At 43.6% G+C, this 19,579-nt stretch overlaps 1 protein-coding gene across 1 annotated transcript in view; it reads left to right on the forward strand.

Moving 5' to 3' along the window:
* The window catches only part of pkd1a (polycystic kidney disease 1a), a 286,990-nt gene that overhangs the window by 204,035 nt on the left and 63,376 nt on the right, over nucleotides 1–19,579 (forward strand). Inside the window, exon 31 of the mRNA XM_063059334.1 lies at nucleotides 8,681–8,807. Coding sequence (XP_062915404.1) covers nucleotides 8,681–8,807 — 127 coding nt within the window. The remainder of the gene's footprint in view (nucleotides 1–8,680; nucleotides 8,808–19,579) is intronic.

Here is a 19,579-nt window from a genome sequence, read left to right on the forward strand (position 1 = left end):
ATCAGCACATAATTGTCCAGAGGCTCTCTCCTTACCTTCCCATCTCCAGACACACGGGAACCTGGAGAACCATTTATCTGGATACATTCCAGAGTACTCACTCTGGGAATTCTAACCAGCACGTGTTTCCACAATGAAAACATTCCTGCTTCTGGCATTCTCCTTTCCAGAAAAAAAAAATTCCGATGTAGTTACTCTCTCTCTGCAGTCACTCATTACTGGGCCAACAAGAGAGGTGTGAAAACTGTTCCACTCAATATGCTGTGAGGTACCCTGGCAGGGACATAAAGAAAGCACTGAAGCAAATAGTTTCACATACTGTACAAATGTCTGGATTTAACATTTATGTTGGATCCTGGAAATTTATTATGCAGATGAAGGCCATTTGGCCCGTCGTGTCTCACCTGGCTGCAAAGGAACTAACCAGCCGACGCCCCCCCCACCCCCAACTTAACTCTTTCGGTTCTGCCTCGATCCAAATACTCTAACTCTACTCAGGATTTATTTATTTCTTTGTTTAGAGATATTTATGTATTTATTTAGAGATACAGGGTGAAACAGACCCTTCTGGCCCAGTGAGCCACGCTGTCCAGCAACTCGCTAGTCTAATCACAGGGCAATTTAAACTGACCAATGTGGGTCTTTGGACCAGGAGGAAACCCACACGGTCACGGAGAGAATGCACAAACTCCCTCAGACGGCACTGGAATTGAACTCTGACGTCCTGAGCTACAATAGCTTGCAACAACTGCCATGCTACTGTGGGGCCCCTTACCATTCTTTAGGGTACTGAGTTCCAAGCCCCTGCCACTGTCCAGATGAAAGAAATAGCCCCACCCCTCTCTTCTCCTACCCTACCCTCCCAATCTTTTTACTGACTACCTTAAGTCTATGCACCTGAATTATGTTTATTCCCAGTCTTTCTCCAAGCTGAAATGAGGTATTAGACAATGACAGGAAGCCTGCGCGGAAGAGTTTGTAAAGTGGAGAAGCTGTTGCAATGGGGCAGTTCCACTCTCTCGACCTCAGGTGTTCAGCTCCAGTGGTACGAACAAGCATCACAAACTGGCAAGACCACAAACAAGAGAAAATCTGCGGATGCTGGAAATCCGAGCAACGTACACAAAATGCTGGAGGAACTCCGCAGGCCAGGCACATCAATGGGAAAAAAATACAGTTGATGTTTCAAGCCGAAATCCTCCGGCAGGACTGGAGTCTTCCTTGGTTGCAGTGGATGACCATGATGTCTTCTGTGCCTTGTCTGGCCCTTTGCTCTCCACGGAGTGTTACAGAACCGCCTTCCTGCCCATTGGATCCCATTGTAGATCTCATCCGCCCAGACTGCTGGAGCTGACTACACATGCTAGGACAGACATGTCCCTGTCTCACCGGGATATGGGGCCTGCCAGCTACCCTCACCTGGTTTAGCCTACCTGTGTAGCTGCTGGCGCATGCAAACGGCTACTTGGAACCATGGGTAAGAGCTGTTTGTCTGGTGGGACCAAAGGTGAATGAGCTGCCCCAGATTGAACAGCACAAGCCCCTTCATCAGAGACGCTACCGCTCCTTGCATGCCCCAGTGCAATCGTGGATTACAGGAGGAACGTAGACAGGCTCGTCCCAATCAACATTAATGGGTCTGCATTTGAGATGGTGAATAGTTTTAAGTTCCTCAGTATACACATCACCAAAGATCTCACCTGGACTGTACACACTGGCTGTGTGGCAAAAAAAGCACAACAATGCCTCTTCCACCTCAGGCGCCTGAAGAAGTTCAGCATGGGCCCCCAGATCCTCGAAATTTTCTACAGGGGCACCATTGAGAGCATGCTGACTGACTCTATCACTGCCTGGTAGGGGAATTGCATCAACCTTGATCGCTGGGTACTGCAGAGAGTGGTACGGATAGCCCAGCACATCTGTGGATGTGAACTTCCCTCCATTGAGGACATTTACAGCAGTAGGTGCAGAAAGAAGCCCTGGAAGATCATTAGGGACACCAGTCACCCCAAACGCAAACTGTTTCAGCTGCCTCCGTTTGGCACACAGTACCACAGCATTAGAGCCAAGACAAACAATCTACGGGACAGATTCTTTCTACAAGCCATTAGACTTATAAATTCACATGTCTGTACATTGAGACAGAGTCATAACACAAAGGTTTTTACTCCCTCACGTTGTGGGGTGGATGTAAGATTTAAATAAGTTCAGCTTCACTAGATGTAGACTAGCACTGCACAGGAGACCAGCCATACACACCCCTGCTAATGAAGCAGATGTCAAGTTCACCTGAGCTGTGTGGAAAACCAAATTTATAACTCCTGAGTTTTTACAGAAAATTTTGTATTTCGATAGTGACCTCACACACCCCACCTAGAATATCCCAGACAATTCACAGCCACCACTGTTATCAAGGCTATAGAGTCATAGAAAACTACAGCACAGAAGCAGGCCCTTTGGCCCATCTAGTTCATGCTGAACCATTTAATGCCCCTAGTCCCATCAATCCAGACCAAAGCCCTCCATACCCCCCCATCCATGTACCTATCCAAACTTCCCTTAAACGTTAAAGTCAAAATTGTATTTGCCATTTGCACCAGCAGCTCGTTCCACACTCTCACCACCCTCTGAGTGAAGAGGTTCCTCCCCCACCCCCCCCGCTACCGTGTTGTGCATAGCAAGCTGCCACAAATTGGGAAAGTGGCGATAACCAAGTGGTCTGTTTCTGATTAATATTGGGAACATATTGAACTTCATTCTCAGCATACTTGTAACTGCTCCAAATAAATTAAACCGTTGCTTTGAGGTAGGTACAATCTCAATCACAGAACATTGAACAATGCAGAACTGGAACAGGCTGCTCGGCCCATCATCTCCATACTGATCACGTTGCCAAATTAAACTGATCCCTCTACCTACACATCTATATCCCACTGCTCTCTGCATATTCTTGTTCTTGTCTAAAAGCCTTATTTGCTTCCACTCCCTCCCTTGGCAGCTTATTCTGGGTACCCACCACTGTCTTTGTGTTAAGAAAAAAAATTGCCCAGCACATCCTCTGTAAACGTTCCCCTCTCACCTTATTTGCCAATCCATATTTGTCCTTGAGAAGATGCTGGTGAGCTGTCTTCTTGAAACTCTCTGGACATCGAGGAGTGGGTAGACTGACAATATTATTACAACGGGAGATCCAGGAATTTGACCTAGTGATAGTGAAGTTACAGCAATATATTTCCAAGTCAGGATGGTATGAGTCATGGAGGGCCTCTGCCAGATTGTGATATTCCCCGTGCTTTTGATGCTCTTGTCCTTCTGGCTAGTCAACTTGGGAGGTTTGGAAGGTTCTATCAAAGGACTCCCAACACTTGAGCACATCTGCAAGAAATGCTGTCGCATGAAAGCAGCATCCATCATCAGAGATCCCCACCAGCCAAGCCATGCTCTCTTTTTGCTGTTGCCATCAGGTAAAAGGTACCAAACCTTCAGGACTCACAGCACCAGGTTCAAGAACAGTTATTACCCCTCAACCACCAGGCTCTTGCATAAAAGAGGATCTCTGCACTCACCTGTCCCATCATTGAAATGTTCCCACAACCAAAGATCTCACTTTAAGCACTCTTTATCTCATTATCTCATGTTCATGTAATTTATTGCTATTTATTTATATTTGCATTTGCACAATTTGTCTTCTGCACTCTGGGTGATCTTTCATTAATCTTGTTATAGTTACTATTCTATAGATTTGCTGAGCGTGCCCACAGGAAAATGAATCTCAGGGTTGTTGTAGTACTTTGATAATAGAATTTATTTTGAACTTTGGACTTTGGTGAATGGCTGCAGAGCATCCTGTAGATGGTACAACAGCTCACCGTCAGAATCAGCTTTATTATCACTGACCTATGTCATGAAATTTCTTTCTTCACAGCAGCAGTGCAGTGTAATAAATAAAAATAGTATAAAGAGGGCAAAAATAGTGAGGTAGTGTTCATGGGTTGGTTCATTGCCCATTCAGAAATCTGATGACGGAGGGGAAGAAGCTGTGACTGAAACATCGAGCGTGTGTCTTCAGGCTCCCTGATGGTAGTAATAAGGAGAGATCTTGTCCTGGGCGGTTGGGGTACGTAATGATGGATGCCGTCTTTTTGAGGCATCACACTTTGAAGATGTCCATGGGCTGGTGCCCGCCATGGAGCTGGCTGAGTTTACAACCCTCTGCAGCTTTTTCAGGTTCTGTGCATTGAAGCTTCCATACCTGACAGCGATGCAACCAGTCAGGATGCTTTCCATGGTATTTGTGCCGAAATCTGCTAGAGTATTTGATGGCATGCCAAATATCCTCAGGCTGAGGGGGTGATAGATAGGACATATAGAGAGGTAGCTACACCCAAGGTGCAAGACACAGGAAACTAGGTGACAGTCAGGAAGTGGAAGAGGGTTAAGGAGCCATTGCAGAGTATCCCTGTGGCCATCGCCCTCAACAACAGGTATATCACTTTGGATACTGTCAGAGGGGATAATCAAACAGAGGAGAGTCACAGTGGTCGGGTCTCTGGCATTGAGTTTGCCTCCTTGACTCAGAAGGGAAGCGGGGAGAAAAGGCTCACTGCGGTGATAGGGAATTCATTAGTTAGCGGAATGGACAGGAGGGTGAGAATGAGGTTCCCAGATGGTATGTTGCCTCCCGGGTGCCGGGGCATGGGATATCTCAGATCAAGTCTTCAGGATTCTTAAGTGGGAGGATGAAATGCCAGAAGTGATGGTCCATGTGGGTACCAGTGACATGGGTAGGATGAGTGATGAGGATCTGCAAAGGGAGTTGGGTGCTAAGTTAAAGGGCAGAACCTCCAGGGTTGTGATTTCAGGATTGATACCCATGCCATGAGCTAGTGAGGCCAGAACTAGGAAGATTATACAGTCTAATACGTGGCTAAGGAGTAGATGTAGGAGGGAGGGCATAAGATTTTTGGATCATTGAGCTCTCTTCCAGGGAAAGTGGGACCAGTACAGATGGGATAGTTTGCACCTGAATTGGAGGGAGACTAATATCCTAGTGGGAAGGTTTGTTGATGCTGCATGGTGGGGTTAATACTAGAGTTGCAGGGGGTTGAGAACCAGAAAGCCAGAACAGTTAGTGGAGAGGTTGTGGAGGCAGACATTGATAAGACCTCAGACAAAGTCAGGAATCAAAAGGTTGAGCATGGTGTGACTAGGGTCCTGAGCTGCATATATTTCAATGCAAAAGTTATAGAAAAGACAGATGATAGTGCTGACGATGACATGGCTGGTTTACAAACAGAGGCAATGTGTAATGAGGAGAGGCTGTTGATAGGGCAGGATTGCAGTCAACAGGATGAGATGCAACGTAAAAGTCGGGCAAAATCAAGAAGGGTGAATACAAGACTGAAGGTGTTGTATTTGAATGTGGTAGATGAACCCGCAGTGCAGTTGCAGATTGGCAGGTATGTTGTAGACATCACTGAATCATGGCTAAAGAAGGTTATAGCTGGGAGCTTAATATCCAAGGATCTGAATCGAAAGGACAGGCAGATGGGCAGAGGAGCTGGTGTAGCTCTGTTGGTAAAAAATGAAATTAAATTATTAGAAAAAGGTGACATAGGATTGGAAGGTATTGAATCATTGTGAATAGAGCTAAGGAATGGCAAGGGCAAAAAGACACTGATGGGAGTTGTATACACACACCCAAACAGTAGTAAGGATGTAGTTTACAAATTAAAACAGGATATAGAAAATACATGCCAAAAGGGCAATGTTACAATAGTCACTGGGAATTTCAATATGCAGGTAGATCGGGAAAATCAGGTTCGTGCTGGAATCCAGCAGAGGGAATTTCTAGAGTGCCTACGAGATGGCTTATTGGAACAACGTGTGGTTGAACCCACGAGAGAGTCAGCTATTCTGGATTGGGTGCTGTGCAATGGACCAGAATTGATTAGAGAGCTTAAGGTAAAAGAACCCTTGGGGGAAACTGATCATAATGTGATTGAATTCACCTTGAAATTTGAGAAGGAGAAGCTAAAGTCAGATGTATCAGTATTACAGTGGAGTAAAGGGAATTATGGAGGTATGAGAGAGGAGTTAGTCAGAATTAATTGGAAAAGAACACTGGCAGGGATGACAGCAGAGAAGCAATGGCTGGAATTTCTGAGAACAATTCAGAAGACACGGGATATATACATCCCAAAGAGGAAGAGGCATTCTTAAACCAAAATTACACAATTGTGGCTAACAAGTGAAGTCAAAGCCAACAGAAAAGCCAAAGAAAGGGCATATAATAGAGCAAAAATTAGTGGAAAGTTAGAGGATTGGGGTGCATTTAAAAACCAGCAGAAGGCAACTAAAAAAGTTACTAACAAGGTAAAGATGGAATGAGAAAGTAAGCTAGCCAACAATATTAAATAGGATACTAAAAGTTTCTTCAGATACATAAAGTTTAAAAGAGAGGCGAGAGTGGATATCGGACCACTGGAAAAGGATGCTGGAGAGGTCGTAATGGGGGACAATGAAATGGCAGATGAACTGAATAAGTATCTTGTATCAGTCTTCACTGTGGAAGACGCTAACAATATGGTGGAAGCTCTGGGATTTAAGGGTCATGAAGTGTGTGAAATTACCATAACTAGAGAGAAGGTTCTTGTGAAGCTGAAAGGTCTGAAGGAAGATAAGTCTCTTGGACCAGATGGTGTACACCCCAGGATTCTGAAAGAGGTGGCTGAAGAGATTAAGAAGGCATTAGTAATGATCTTTCAAGAATCACTAGATTCTGGAATGGTTTTGGAAGACTGGAAAATTGCAAATGTCACTCCACTCTTCAAGAAGGGAGAGGGGCAGAAGAAAAGAAACTATAAGCCAGTTAGTCTGACGTCAGTGGTTGGGAAGATGTTGAAGTTGAATATTAAGGATGAGGTCTCAGGGTACTTGGAGGCACATGATTAAATAGACCTTAGCATGGTTCCTCAAGGGAAAATCTTGCCTGACAAATCTTTTGGCACTCTTTGAAGAATTAACAAGCAGGATAGACAAAGGAGAATTGGTTGATGTTTTGTACTTGGGTTTTCAGAAGATCTTAGACCAGGTGCCACACATGAGGCTACTTAACAAGCTATGAGCCCAGGGTATTATGGGAAAGATTCTAACATGGATAAAGCAGTGGCTGATTGGCAGGAGGAAAAGGGAGGGAATAAAGAGAGCATTTCTGGTTGGCTACCAGTGACTAGTGGTGTTCCACAGGGGTCTGTGTTGGGACCGATTATTTTTACATTATATATAAATGATTTGGGATGACAGAACTGATGGTTTTGTTGCAAAGTTTGCAGACAATATGAAGGTAGGTGGATGGGTAGGTAGTTTTGAGGAAGTAGAGAGGCTATAGAAGGACTTGGACAGATTTGGAGTATGGACAAAGAAGTGGCAGATGGAATACAGAGTCAGGAATTGTATGGCCATGCATTTTGTTGGAGGAAGTGAAAAGGTTGACAATTTGTTAAATGGAGAGAAAATACAAAAAACTCAGACCCAGAGGAATTTGGGAGCCCTTGTGCAGGATTCCCTAAAGGTTAACTGGCAGGTTGATTCTGTGGTGAGGAAGGCAAATGCGATGTTAGCATTAATCTCAAGAAGATTAGAATATGAAAGCAAGGATGTAATGTTGAGACGTTATAAAGCACTGGTGAGGCCTCACTTGGACGTATTGTAAGCAGTTTTGGGCCCCTCATCTTAGAAAGAATGTGCTGAAACTGGAGAGAGCTCAAAGGAAGTTCACAAAAATGACTCCTGGATTGAATGGCTTGTCATATGAAGAGCGTTTGATGGCTCAGTGCCTCTGTTCACTAGAATTCAGAAGAATGAGTGGTGCCCTCACTGAAATCTATCAAATGGTAAAAAGCCTTGAGAGAGTTGATGTGGAGAGGATGTTTCCTGTGTTGGGAGAGTCTCAGACCAGAGGACACAGCCTCAGAATAGAGGGGTGTTCTTTTAGAATGGCATTGAGGAGCAATTTCTTTAGCCAGAGAGTGGTGAAACTGTGGAATTCTTTCCCTCAGGCAGCTGTGGAGGCCAAGTCTTTATGAATATTGAAGGCAGAGGTTGATAGATTCTTGATTGGTCAGAGCACGAAGGGATATGGGGAGAAGGCAGGAGACTGGGTCTGAAAGGAAAATTGGATCAGCCTTGATGAGATGGTGGACCAGACACGATGGGCCAAATGGACTAATTCTGCTCCTATGTCTTATGGTGTTATGGCCTAAAAGCAGAGAATTTAAATATGCATGTTTTTGGAAGGGAACGTGTTATGTTTTGTAACTTCAAAACATTAAACTAATTCAATGAAACTCACAGGAGTCCAAAAATTCGGGCATAACTTTCTCTTTATTTAAATGAGGTGCACACATATCAGGTGGTAGCGTGATGGTGTATGCAATTAATGTATTTTTACATATAACTCATAATTTATAATATAAATGAACAAAAATGCTTATTCAAAGAATGTATATATATATCCAAGAGTACTCAAATATTATTGAAATATATAAATCCACAACAGAGCGCTGAAGCATACCAAATATTTTGGGGAGAGTGGAAAGTGTCCATGACTAATGTATCATAACTTTTCTTCATCCAGTTGTCATGCATAAATATAACTTTTCCTTTTAACTTTTCTCAGTGACCTTCCAGTCTCTTCACTGGTCCCTCTGAGTGGAGAGAGTGTGGCGGCCGGCATCGTCTCCAGTATAATCATCTACCCGATCTATCTGATCATGGTTCTCCTCTTCCGCAAATCTCGGAGCAGGGTAAGCTCAAGCATCCCACACCTGCAATGAAATCCTTTCCATGTGTAGAATGACTGTTTATCACCTATCTTTCATTGTTTGGAATTCTTTACCCACTTTTCCAAACTCCCAAGTTCACTCCACAGCCACTTCATCAGGTACATTTGCATACCTGGTCGCTACTGTAAATAACTAATCATGTGGCAGCAGTTCAATGCATGAAAGCTACATGGCAAAGAAATTCAGTTGTTGTTCAGACCAAACATCAGAATGGGGAAGAGATGTGATCTAAGTGACTTTGACCTTGGAACGATTGTTGGTGCCAGACAGGGTGATGTGAGTATCTCAGAAACTGCAGAAGTCTTGGGATTTTCACACACAACAGTCTCTAGAGTTTACAGAGAATGGTGCAAAGAAGCTTAAAAAAAAATCCAATGAGTGACAGTTCTGTTGGCAAAAAAAACCTTGTTAATGAGAAAGGTCAGAGGAGAATGGCCAGACTGGTTCAAGCTGACAGTATTTCAAAAAACTACACATTACAGCAGTGGTGTACAGCACAGCATCTCTGAACACACATGTTGCACCTTGGAGTGGATGGGCTACAGCAGCAGAAGACCATGATCATACTCTCAGTGGCCACTTTATTAGATACACCTGTACATCTGCTCATTAATGCAAATATCTAATCAGCAAATCTTATTGCAGCAACATAGTGTATAAAAGCATGAAAACATGGCCAGGCTAAGTGAATTTGATTGTGGAATGATTATTGATGCCAGATGGGGTGGTCCGAGTATTTCAAAAACTGCTGATCTTCTGGAATTTTCGTGCACAACTGTCTCTAGAGCTTACAGAGAATGATGTGAGAAACGAAAACACAGCCGATGAGCAGCATTTCTGTGGGCGAAAATGCCTTGTTAACGAGAGAGGTCAGAGGAAAATGGCCAGTTGGGGTCAAGTGGACAGGAAGGTGGCAGTATCTCAAATAACCGCACGTTACAATAGTGGTGTGCAGAAGAGCATCTCTGAATGCACAACACATCAAACTTTGAAATAGATGGGCCACAGCAGCAAAAGACCACGAACATACACTCAGTGGCCACCTTCTTAAGTAAAAGAGGTACCTAATAAAGTGGCTATTGAAAGTAGATTTCAAAGTTAAAAATTTTAAAACTGAACTTTTGAATTTTAGATTCATATAATTGAACATTCCAGAGGACATGTTGCTTCTTGACTACCTGTGCTAGACTGTAACGTAGAGATAGTTTGTTAATATCATCACCATCACATATACTGAGATACAGTGAAACGTTTTGATTTACGTGCCTTCCAGACAGATCATGTCGTACGTCAGTACATTGAGTTAGTACAAAGAGAAGCAGAATATAGTGGAGACACAAGAGTTTCTGTAGATACTGGAAATCTTGAGCAATGTACACAGGCTCGATGGACGGGCGTAGAGTCACAGAGAACGACAGCACAGAAACAAAGCTTCATCCTGTTTATTCCGTGCCAAGCTATTATTCTGCCTAGTCCCATTGACCTGCACCTGGACGATAGCCGCCCATATCCTTTCTATACATGTACCTATCCAAACTTCTCTTAAATGTTGAAATCGAGCCTGCATCTACCAGTTCCACTGGCAGATCGTCTCACAGTCGCACCACCCTCTGGGCGAAGAAATACCCCCTCAGATTACCCTTAAGGATTTCACCTTTCACCCTTAACCCATGAACTCTAATTCTAGTCTCGCAAAACCTCAGTGAAAAAAGCCTGCTTGCATTAACCCTATCTATACTCCTCATAATTTTGTCTTCCTCTATCAAATCTCCCCTCATTCGTTCATGCACTAAGGAATAAAGTTTCAGGTCTTGGCCCCGAAACTTTGACTGTTTATTTCCCTCCATTGATGCTGCCTGACCTCCTGAGTTTTGCTCCAGCACTTTGTGTGTGATGCAGAATTTGGTGATATGTTTACAGAGAAAAGTGCAGCACAGGTAGGCAAATTTTGGTCAGCAATGAGGTGGATTGGGAGATCAGGAGTTCATTTTTTAAGGTATGAGAGATCTTTTCGGGTCTGATCATAGTGGGATAGAAGTTTGAGTCCAGTGGTAAGGGCTGTCAGTTTTTTCCATCTTCTGACTGACAGGAGCAGGGAGAAGAGAGGTGCTTGGTTATGTTGGCTACTTCCCTGAGGGAGTGGGAAGTGTAGATGGAGTCAGTGGAGGGAAATGGAGGGAGTGAGTGCCAGGGCTGTGGTTTCCTATTCCTGAGACTCGTGACAGACTCCCTACTAAAGTCCTGCTGCCGTTGTCATGGTAACCCTTCCGCACAGCCAAGTGGTCCGCGATCAGCAACTGGGTCACGGGCAGCGGGCACGTGGGGCCACCCTGACTGGCTGCCAACGTGCAAAGACTGTGGACACCAGAATCAAACTCATCTCTTTCTACCTCAGGCCACGAACTTATCAATCACTCCGATGAGTTATTAACTTCAAAACTTTCTGCATAATCACTCAGAGTTGAACTGCATGTGCATGTAATGAGAGCTGTATAATTCACCTCCTTCTACCTTAGGCCACAAACTTATCAATCACCCCTTGCTGTGGACGCTTTCTGGAGGTCCAAGATCCGTATGCTCCACGACCATTGGACTAAGCGTGTAAATGTAGGAGAGGACTATGTTGAAAAATAAATGTGCTAGGTTTTCTAAAATTGACTCCTTCTACCTTAGGCCACGAACTTATCAATCACCCCTCGTATTTTGTATATCTAATGAGATAGCTCTGGTAGAGAGGGAGGTATGGATCCATTTGTTTTCTGCTCTAGCCTTTGTATGGCCCTTCAAGAAGGAATCCATGAAGTTCATAAGCCGTTCCTCAGTGCACCTCTTAATTCCCTTCGACCATTTAAGATGATCCATGTAGCTTTGCTCATCTCTTTACAGGACAATGTGGATCAGATCAGAATCAGATATGTTATTGCTGACTTAACTGTACTGTGCAAAAGTCCTAGGCACATCTATAAAAGCCCCTTTCTTCCTTCCTACCCACATATTCGGACAGTCCTCCAACTCCAGACAAGCCTCCATTCTCAAGTGAATTCAAATCTTCATTTACAATTGTTGAGTTCTTTATATATTTATACATACCGTGGATTAACAATAAAGAATCATATTCTGGAAGAATTTTATTTACAGCAACAAAACCAAACCATATTTTTTACTGTACTATGTTCCAGATCATTCTAACATTTCTGCACATGCTCAGAACTCTTTCCAATCACATTCTGACACGTGATATCACCACATCTTCCTTCCCTTAAAAAAAACAATTAGCATCATTAACCAAAACAAATGCATAATTTAACATGTCACTATCAGTCTCTCTGGGGGTTTACGAACACGAGTAGACCTTCTAAGTTGTTCACACAGTTCTTGTGTTTCATTGTTATTTCCATGTTTTATCTGGTCTGCATCAGTGAACTGAAACTCTGAAGTTGGCTCTTTCTTGAGGTCTTTACGATTTCTTCTTAACACTGCTCCTTCTTCTGTTTGGACCATGTATGGTCTGGGTTGTACTTTTTCAAGTACAGTAGCTTTCTTAATTCCTTCCACTTCCGTTGGTAATGAAATACGAATCTTCTTTTCTTCATCTAATTCATTCGTTAACTGTGTAACCTCTTTTTTATGCTGAGACTTCATCATTTCAATAAAACTTCTCAATTCCTTCACTTGTGCTTTCACTTCTTTAATTGTATCCTGATCCTTGTCACTTTGGCTTCAGATCAGCATAGTACTGTACCGACAAGTTTGGCCTCTGTCCTCCTGCAGATGTGAGATTGTGATGAAATGCATGGCCTATTGATGCATGCGCGTTACTTCCAGAGGGAAAAATTGCAACTCCTGGTTTTGGTGGCAATGCTTTGTCAGATGCTGGTAACAAAGGGATGGGTCTGGGAGCTTTCTTTATGACTTCATACTCTTTCATCAAGTCACTGTATCTGACTCTGTGTCACTGTCCAGGACTAAGACTCTTTTCACCAAATTCAGTCTCTCACAGGCAGATAGACCCAGTATTGACTGTACATGTTTTGGCACCACCACAAATGAAAGCGTGTGCACAATATTTTTGTGTGATACTTTTGCCACACATGTTCCTTTAACTGGAATGTTTGCACCTGAATACCCAGTCATTTTTATATTTGTCTTATGTAACTTTGGCCTTGGCTTTAATGCATTAAACTCAGATTCTGCAAGAACATTTACTTGTGCTCCAGTATCAAGTTTAACCAGAATATTGTTTTGGTTCACTTGCAATGGAATAGTCCAGTCATTCTTATTTTGTCTGTTTTCACGAGTCAAGTCAAGTCACTTTTTATTGTCATTTCGACCATAACTGCTGGTACAGTACACAGTAAAAATGAGATAACGTTTTTCAGGACCATGGTGCTACGTGAATAATACAAAAACTACACTGAACTACGTAAACCAACACAAAACTACACTAGACTACAGACCTACCCACGACTGCATAAAGTGCACAAAACAGTGCAGGCATTACAATAAATAATAAACAAGACAGTAGGCACAGTAGAGGGCAGTAGGTTGGTGTCAGTCCAGGCTCTGGGTATTGAGGAGTCTGATGGCTTGGGGAAAGAAACTGTTACATAGTCTGGTCATGAGAGCCCAAATACTTCAGTGTCTCTTTGCCAGATGGCAGGAGGGAGAAGAGTTTGTATGAGAGGTGTGTGGGGTCCTTCATAATGCTGTTTGCTTTACAGATGCAGCGTGTGGTGTAAATGTCTGTAATGGCGGGAAGAGAGACCCCAATGATCTTCTCAGCTGACCTCACTATCTGCTGCAGGGTCTTGCGGTCCGAGATGGTGCAATTTCCGAACCAGGCAGTGATGCAGCTGCTCAGGATGCTCTCAATACAACCTCTGTAGAATGTGGTGAGGATGGGGGGTGGGAAATGGACTTTTCTCAGCCTTCGCAGAAAGTAGAGACACTTCTGTGCTTTCTTGGCTATGGAGCTGGTGTTGAGAGACCAGGTGAGATTCTCCATCAGGTAAACACCAAGAAATTTGGTGCTCTTAACGATCTCTACGGAGGAATCGTCGATGTTCAGTGGAAGAGTGGTCGCTCCGTGTCCTCCTGAAGTCAACAACCGTCTCTCTTGTTTTGTTCATATTCAGAGACAGGTTGTTGACTCTGCACCAATCCGTTAGCCGCTGCACCTCCTCTCTGTATGCTGACTCATCGTTCTTGCTGATGAGACCCACCACGGTTGTGTTATCTATATAAAACTCCTCAAATTCATTTTCAAGTATGCACTTACTTGTTTTATTTTCTTTCCACTTCTGCAGCAGCATGAAAAATGATTACTCTTACCGCTGTTGTTGCACATTTTCCCATACACTGGACACTTTTTTGGTTGATGCTGCCACCCACAGCGATCGCACATCTTTTTTATCTCCGATAATGTCTTGCTCCCTATGGGTTTTGTTGCCGTTTTATTATTTTTTTCTAGTATGTTCAGGCTTTTTCACAGTGTCTATAATGAAAAGTTCATTAGCCTGCGACGTCACGGTTTCCAAAGCTTTGCAGAGCATTAAAGCTTTTTCCAAGTCTAAGTCTTGTTCTCTTAACAGTCTTTCTCTTGGACTATTATCCAGAATACCGCAAACAATTCTGTCTTTAATGAGAGGGTCTGTCAGTTCTGCAAACTCGCATGTTTTACTGCGGTGTCTCAACTCCATAACGAATTGAGCAATTGTTTGACCAGCTTTCTGCTTACAAGTATAAAATTTGTACCGTTCATATGTCACATTACGCTTCGGTATACGAGACGCTTCAAATTTATCCATTATCGCTTTTAGATTCAAATTATCTCCACTTTCAAAAGTAAAATGGTTATATACCTCAATTGTGTCGTCACCTATTACGTGGAGTAGAATCATAGCTTTCGTTTTTTCTGTTTTTTTATGTGCTCCGATCGCTGATAAATAGATTTCAAAACACTGCTTGGATTTCCTCCAGTTCTCGACTACATTCCCAGATAAATGAAGTGACGGTGGCGGATGCAGACCTTCCATTTGTAAAACGGTTAGCAAGCACCAAAACAGTCCACGCTCTTTTTTCAGAAACTTATCTTCGCTTCTCCTGTGTTAGCGAACGTATTATTCTTCCAGAACGACTTCTGACACCATGTTGTGTTCTTTATATATTTATACGTACCATGGGTTAACAATAAAGAATCATATTCTGGAAGAAATTGAACTTTTATTTACAGCAACAAAACCAAACCACACTTTTTACTGCGCCATGTTCCAGATCATTCTAACATATCTCAGAACTCTTTCCAATCACATTCTGACATATCATTACACGTGATATCACCACAACAATACCATTCAAAAAGACCTTTGTATCTAAGACTTTTAGGCCAAATATATATAGCTAGGAAGCTTAAGACTTTTACACAGTACTGAAGTAATTTTATGTATTGCACTGTACTGCTGCTGCAAAAAAACCACCAAATTTTGTGACATACGTGAGTGATGATAAAGCTGATTCTGATATGGGTCTCTATTGTGGCCTGAGAGTGGGAAGGGGGCAGGGAGAGGGGAATCATGGTTGGGAAAAGGAGGGGAGGGAGTGGGAAGCACCAGAGAGACATTCTGTAATGATCAATAAACCAATTGTTTGGAATCAAATGACCTTGCCTGGTGTATAAGGGGTGGGTGTGTCTGCACCCACATCACCCCCACCCCCGGCACTCCTCTGCCACCTGTCCCACACCCCTCCTACAGCGCTCCACCCTTGCCATTCCCAACATCCTTTGCTCCCAGCAGATTTACAAACTCGCTCTCGGCTCCACGATCACAAATACAGTTTGCAGTTTGATGCAAAAGTTTTAGATATACAAATATATAAAGTCTTAGATTCAAAAGGTCGTGTGGGCATGTGGCCAAGTGGTTAAGGCATTTGACTAGCAATCTGAAGGTCGTGAGTTCGAGCCCCAGCCGAGGCAGCGTGTTGTGTCCTTGTGTAAGGCACTTAACCACACAGTGCTCTGCGACGACACTGGTGCCGAGCTGTATCGGCCCTTGCCCTTCCGTTGAACAACATTGGTGTCGTGGAGAGGGGAGACTTGCAGCCTGGGCAACCTTGGCAGTTCCCAGGCGCAGATCAATGGTCTCGCAAGACTAACGGATGCCTAAAAAAAAAGAAAGAAAAAAAAAATTCAGAAGGTGGATGGGAAGAAGCTGTTCCTGTGTGGTTGGGTGTGGGTCTCCAGGCTCCTGTACATCTTTGCTGATGGTAGAAATGGAGAAATGAGAAGAGGGGCTGTCCCATTTGGTAAGGGTCCTGATAATGATGATCTTTAGGCTCTGCCTCTCAAAGATGACCATGATGGTGGGGAAGCTTGTGCCCGTGATGAAGCTGACTGACTCTGCAACCCTCTGCAGCAACTTGTGACTCCGTACAGCCGTGCCTGAGCCTGCATGCCAGGCAGGGATGCAATCAGTCAGAACAGGGGCAGCACAGTAACGTTGCAGTTCGCACACCACTCTGGAGTAGATCGGGGTTTGATTCGCACCACTGTCTGCAATGAGACTGTACGTTCTCCCCGTCACCGTCTGGGTTTCCTCCCACATTGCAAAGATGCATGGCGAGGGTTAGTGAGCTGTGGACATGCTATGTTGGCACCAGAAGTGTGGCCACACGTTTGGGCTGCCCAATTCACTCTTTGCTGATCTGATTTAACGTAAACAATGCATTTCATGGTACGATTTGATGTACATCTGACAAATAAAGCTCATCTTTAAAGAATGTACACCTATACCACAGTATACAGTGTACACCACTGTACACCTATAGAAATTTGTACATTAATGTTCACGTTGTGGCTTATTATATCAAACAACAGGAATTCTGCAGGTGCTGGAAATTCAAGCTCATACATAAAAGTTGCTGGTGAACACAGCAGGCCAGGCAGCATCTCTAGGAAGAGGTGCAGTCGACGTTTCAAGCCGAGACCCTTCGTCAGGACTAGAAGGGTCCTGACGAAGGGTCTCGGCCTGAAACGTCGACTGCACCTCTTCCTAGAGATGCTGCCTGGCCTGCTGCGTTCACCAGCAACTTTTATAGGCTTATTTATATCATCTATTTTATTTTATTTAGAGATACAGCACAGAATAGGCCATCCCAGCCCTATGAGCCACCCCACACTGGTAACCCCCAATTTAACCCTAGCTTAATCATGGGACAATTTACAATGACCAATTAAACAATTAACCGGTACGTCTTTGGATTGTGGGAGGAAACAGGAGCACCCAGAGAAAACCAACACATTTCACAGAAAGGACAGACAAACCCCTCACAGATGATGTTGAAATTGAACTACGAACTCTGACACCTCGAGCTAACCACTACTCTCCCATGGAACCTATATTAGTTTGATAACACTTACGAGAAGCATTCTGGGGTCAGTTTGCTTCTCAAAAATAGTATGTAAATAAAAGCTGTTATTTGTATAGGATGATTGAAAGGCAGAACGCTCCAATTAATTCCACACCCTGCCCTTTTCCCATAGCCTGTACATTTTTTCCTCCAAGTATTTATTCAATTCTCTACTGAATCTCGTTCCAACGCCCTCTCTGGCAAAGTGTGCTCCAAAAATAACATTGTCCTGAATAAAACTTAATGTTTCCCCATATCACCCCTAACACTTTTGTCTATTGCTTTAGTTCAGTACCTTCTGTTACTTACCCTTCTGTTACTGACCCTTCTGTTACTGAGCCTTTTCCACTACTGACCCTTCAGTTATTTTCCCTTCTATTACTCCCTCCATTACTGACCCTTCAGTTATTTTCCCTTCTATTACTCCCTCCATTACTGACCCTTCTGTTACTTACCCTTCTATTACTCCCTCCATTACTGACCCTTCAGTTATTTTCCCTTCTATTACTCCCTCCATTACTGACCCTTCTGTTACTGACCATTAAGTTACTGACCCTTCTGTTACTGGCCCTTCTGTTACTTATCCAACTGTAAACTACAGAGCGACCTGTCAGTTTGTGACAGCCTCTTAACTTGAAGCTGGGATCATAATCTTCAGTGGCTGGAATTCCCTCCCTGAATAACTAAAACATTCTCTGTTTCTCTAAGGAGAACTTTCTTTTGCTAAACAGCCACTGAAGAATGTGAAACACAGAAATATACACTCACTGGCCACTTATGTAGCTCATGTACCCAATAAAGTGGCCACCATATGTCTGTGTGGTCTTCTGCTGCTGTAGCCCATCCATTTCAAGGTTCCACATGTTGTACACAGAGATGTCCTTCTTTACACCGCTGTTGTAACACATGGTTATCTGAGTTACTGTCACCTTCCTGTCAGCTTGAACCAGTCAGGCCACTCAACCTCTGACCTCTCTCATTAACAAGGCGTTTATGTCCACAGAACTGCCGCTCACTGGGTGTTTTTTGTTTCTTACACCATTCTCTGAAAACTTTAGAGACTGTCATGCGTGGAAATCCCAGGAGATCAGCAGTTTCTGAGATACTCAAACCATCCTGTCTGGCACCAACAATCATTCCACAGTTAAAGTCACTGAGATCACATTTCCTCCCCATTCCGATGTTTGGTCTGAACAACAACAGAACCACTTGACGATGTCTGCATGCTTTTACGCATTGAGTTATTGCCACATGATGGGCTGACTAAATAATTGCATTCATGAGCAGGTGTACAGGTGTACCTAATAAAGTGGCCACTGAGTATAGAAAAAAAAATAGAAACACCAATATTTGTACTCGAACAAAGTAAAGAATAAACTTTATTACTGAGCTCCCAAATTGTGTCTGTTGCTATCGCGATAAAGTGTGACAGGAAATTTGAAAAGATAAATAGACGGCACTTTCTGGCTCAGCGGAGCAGGTAGTGCAGCTGCTTCATAGCCACAGGTTCGATCCTGATTCCGGGTGCTGTCTGTGTGGAGTTTGCATGATCTCCCTGTGACAGTGTGTATTCCCCGAGCGGCTCCAGTTTCCTACCACGCCACAAAGGTGCACCAGTTGCTAGGTTAATTGGTTGCTCTAAATTGTCCCTTTACTGTGTTTGGATGAATCAAAGGTGGTGATGAGTCAGTGTGCAAGAGTGGGATAGGACAGCAACAACCTCTCGCTCGCCATCCGTAAAACTAAAGAGCTGATGGTTGACTTCAGGAACAGGAAGGAGAGCAAACATGTGCCAACCTTTATTGGGGGATCAAAGGTGGAGAAAGCAGATTTAAGTTCCTGGGTGTTGGACAACCTATTCTGGGCCCAGCACATAGATATAATCACAAGGAAGGCCCCATAGTTGTTTGCTCCCTTAAAAGGTTAAGGAGGTTTGGCTTTTTCCCAAACATTCTTAAAACACATCTACAGGATATACTGTAGCAGCAGATGGTGTAGTGGCAGCAGCACTGGTCTCAAGGCAAGTGGTCCCGGGTTCAAATCCAGCCAGCTCCTTGCACGCTTTCCATCCGTGCTGGGTTGAAGGTTGAGCTCACAACTCGGCCTCCTAAATAACAGACAAAATGCTAAAGAATTGGCACCAGGTGTGGAGAGGAATAACAGGAAGATGTACTTTTGAAAACATTGTGACTGGCTGCATCATGGCTACCCAGATAGCAGGAACAGGCATTGTCCAATGCATCATGGACACAAACATCCCCATTATTGGTAAGAGCTGCCTCAATTTGCAAGTACCACCACACATTCCGACATCAACATAGTATGCC

This window comes from Mobula hypostoma, chromosome 9, assembly GCF_963921235.1.
Source record: "Mobula hypostoma chromosome 9, sMobHyp1.1, whole genome shotgun sequence".
NCBI lineage: Eukaryota > Metazoa > Chordata > Chondrichthyes > Myliobatiformes > Myliobatidae > Mobula > Mobula hypostoma.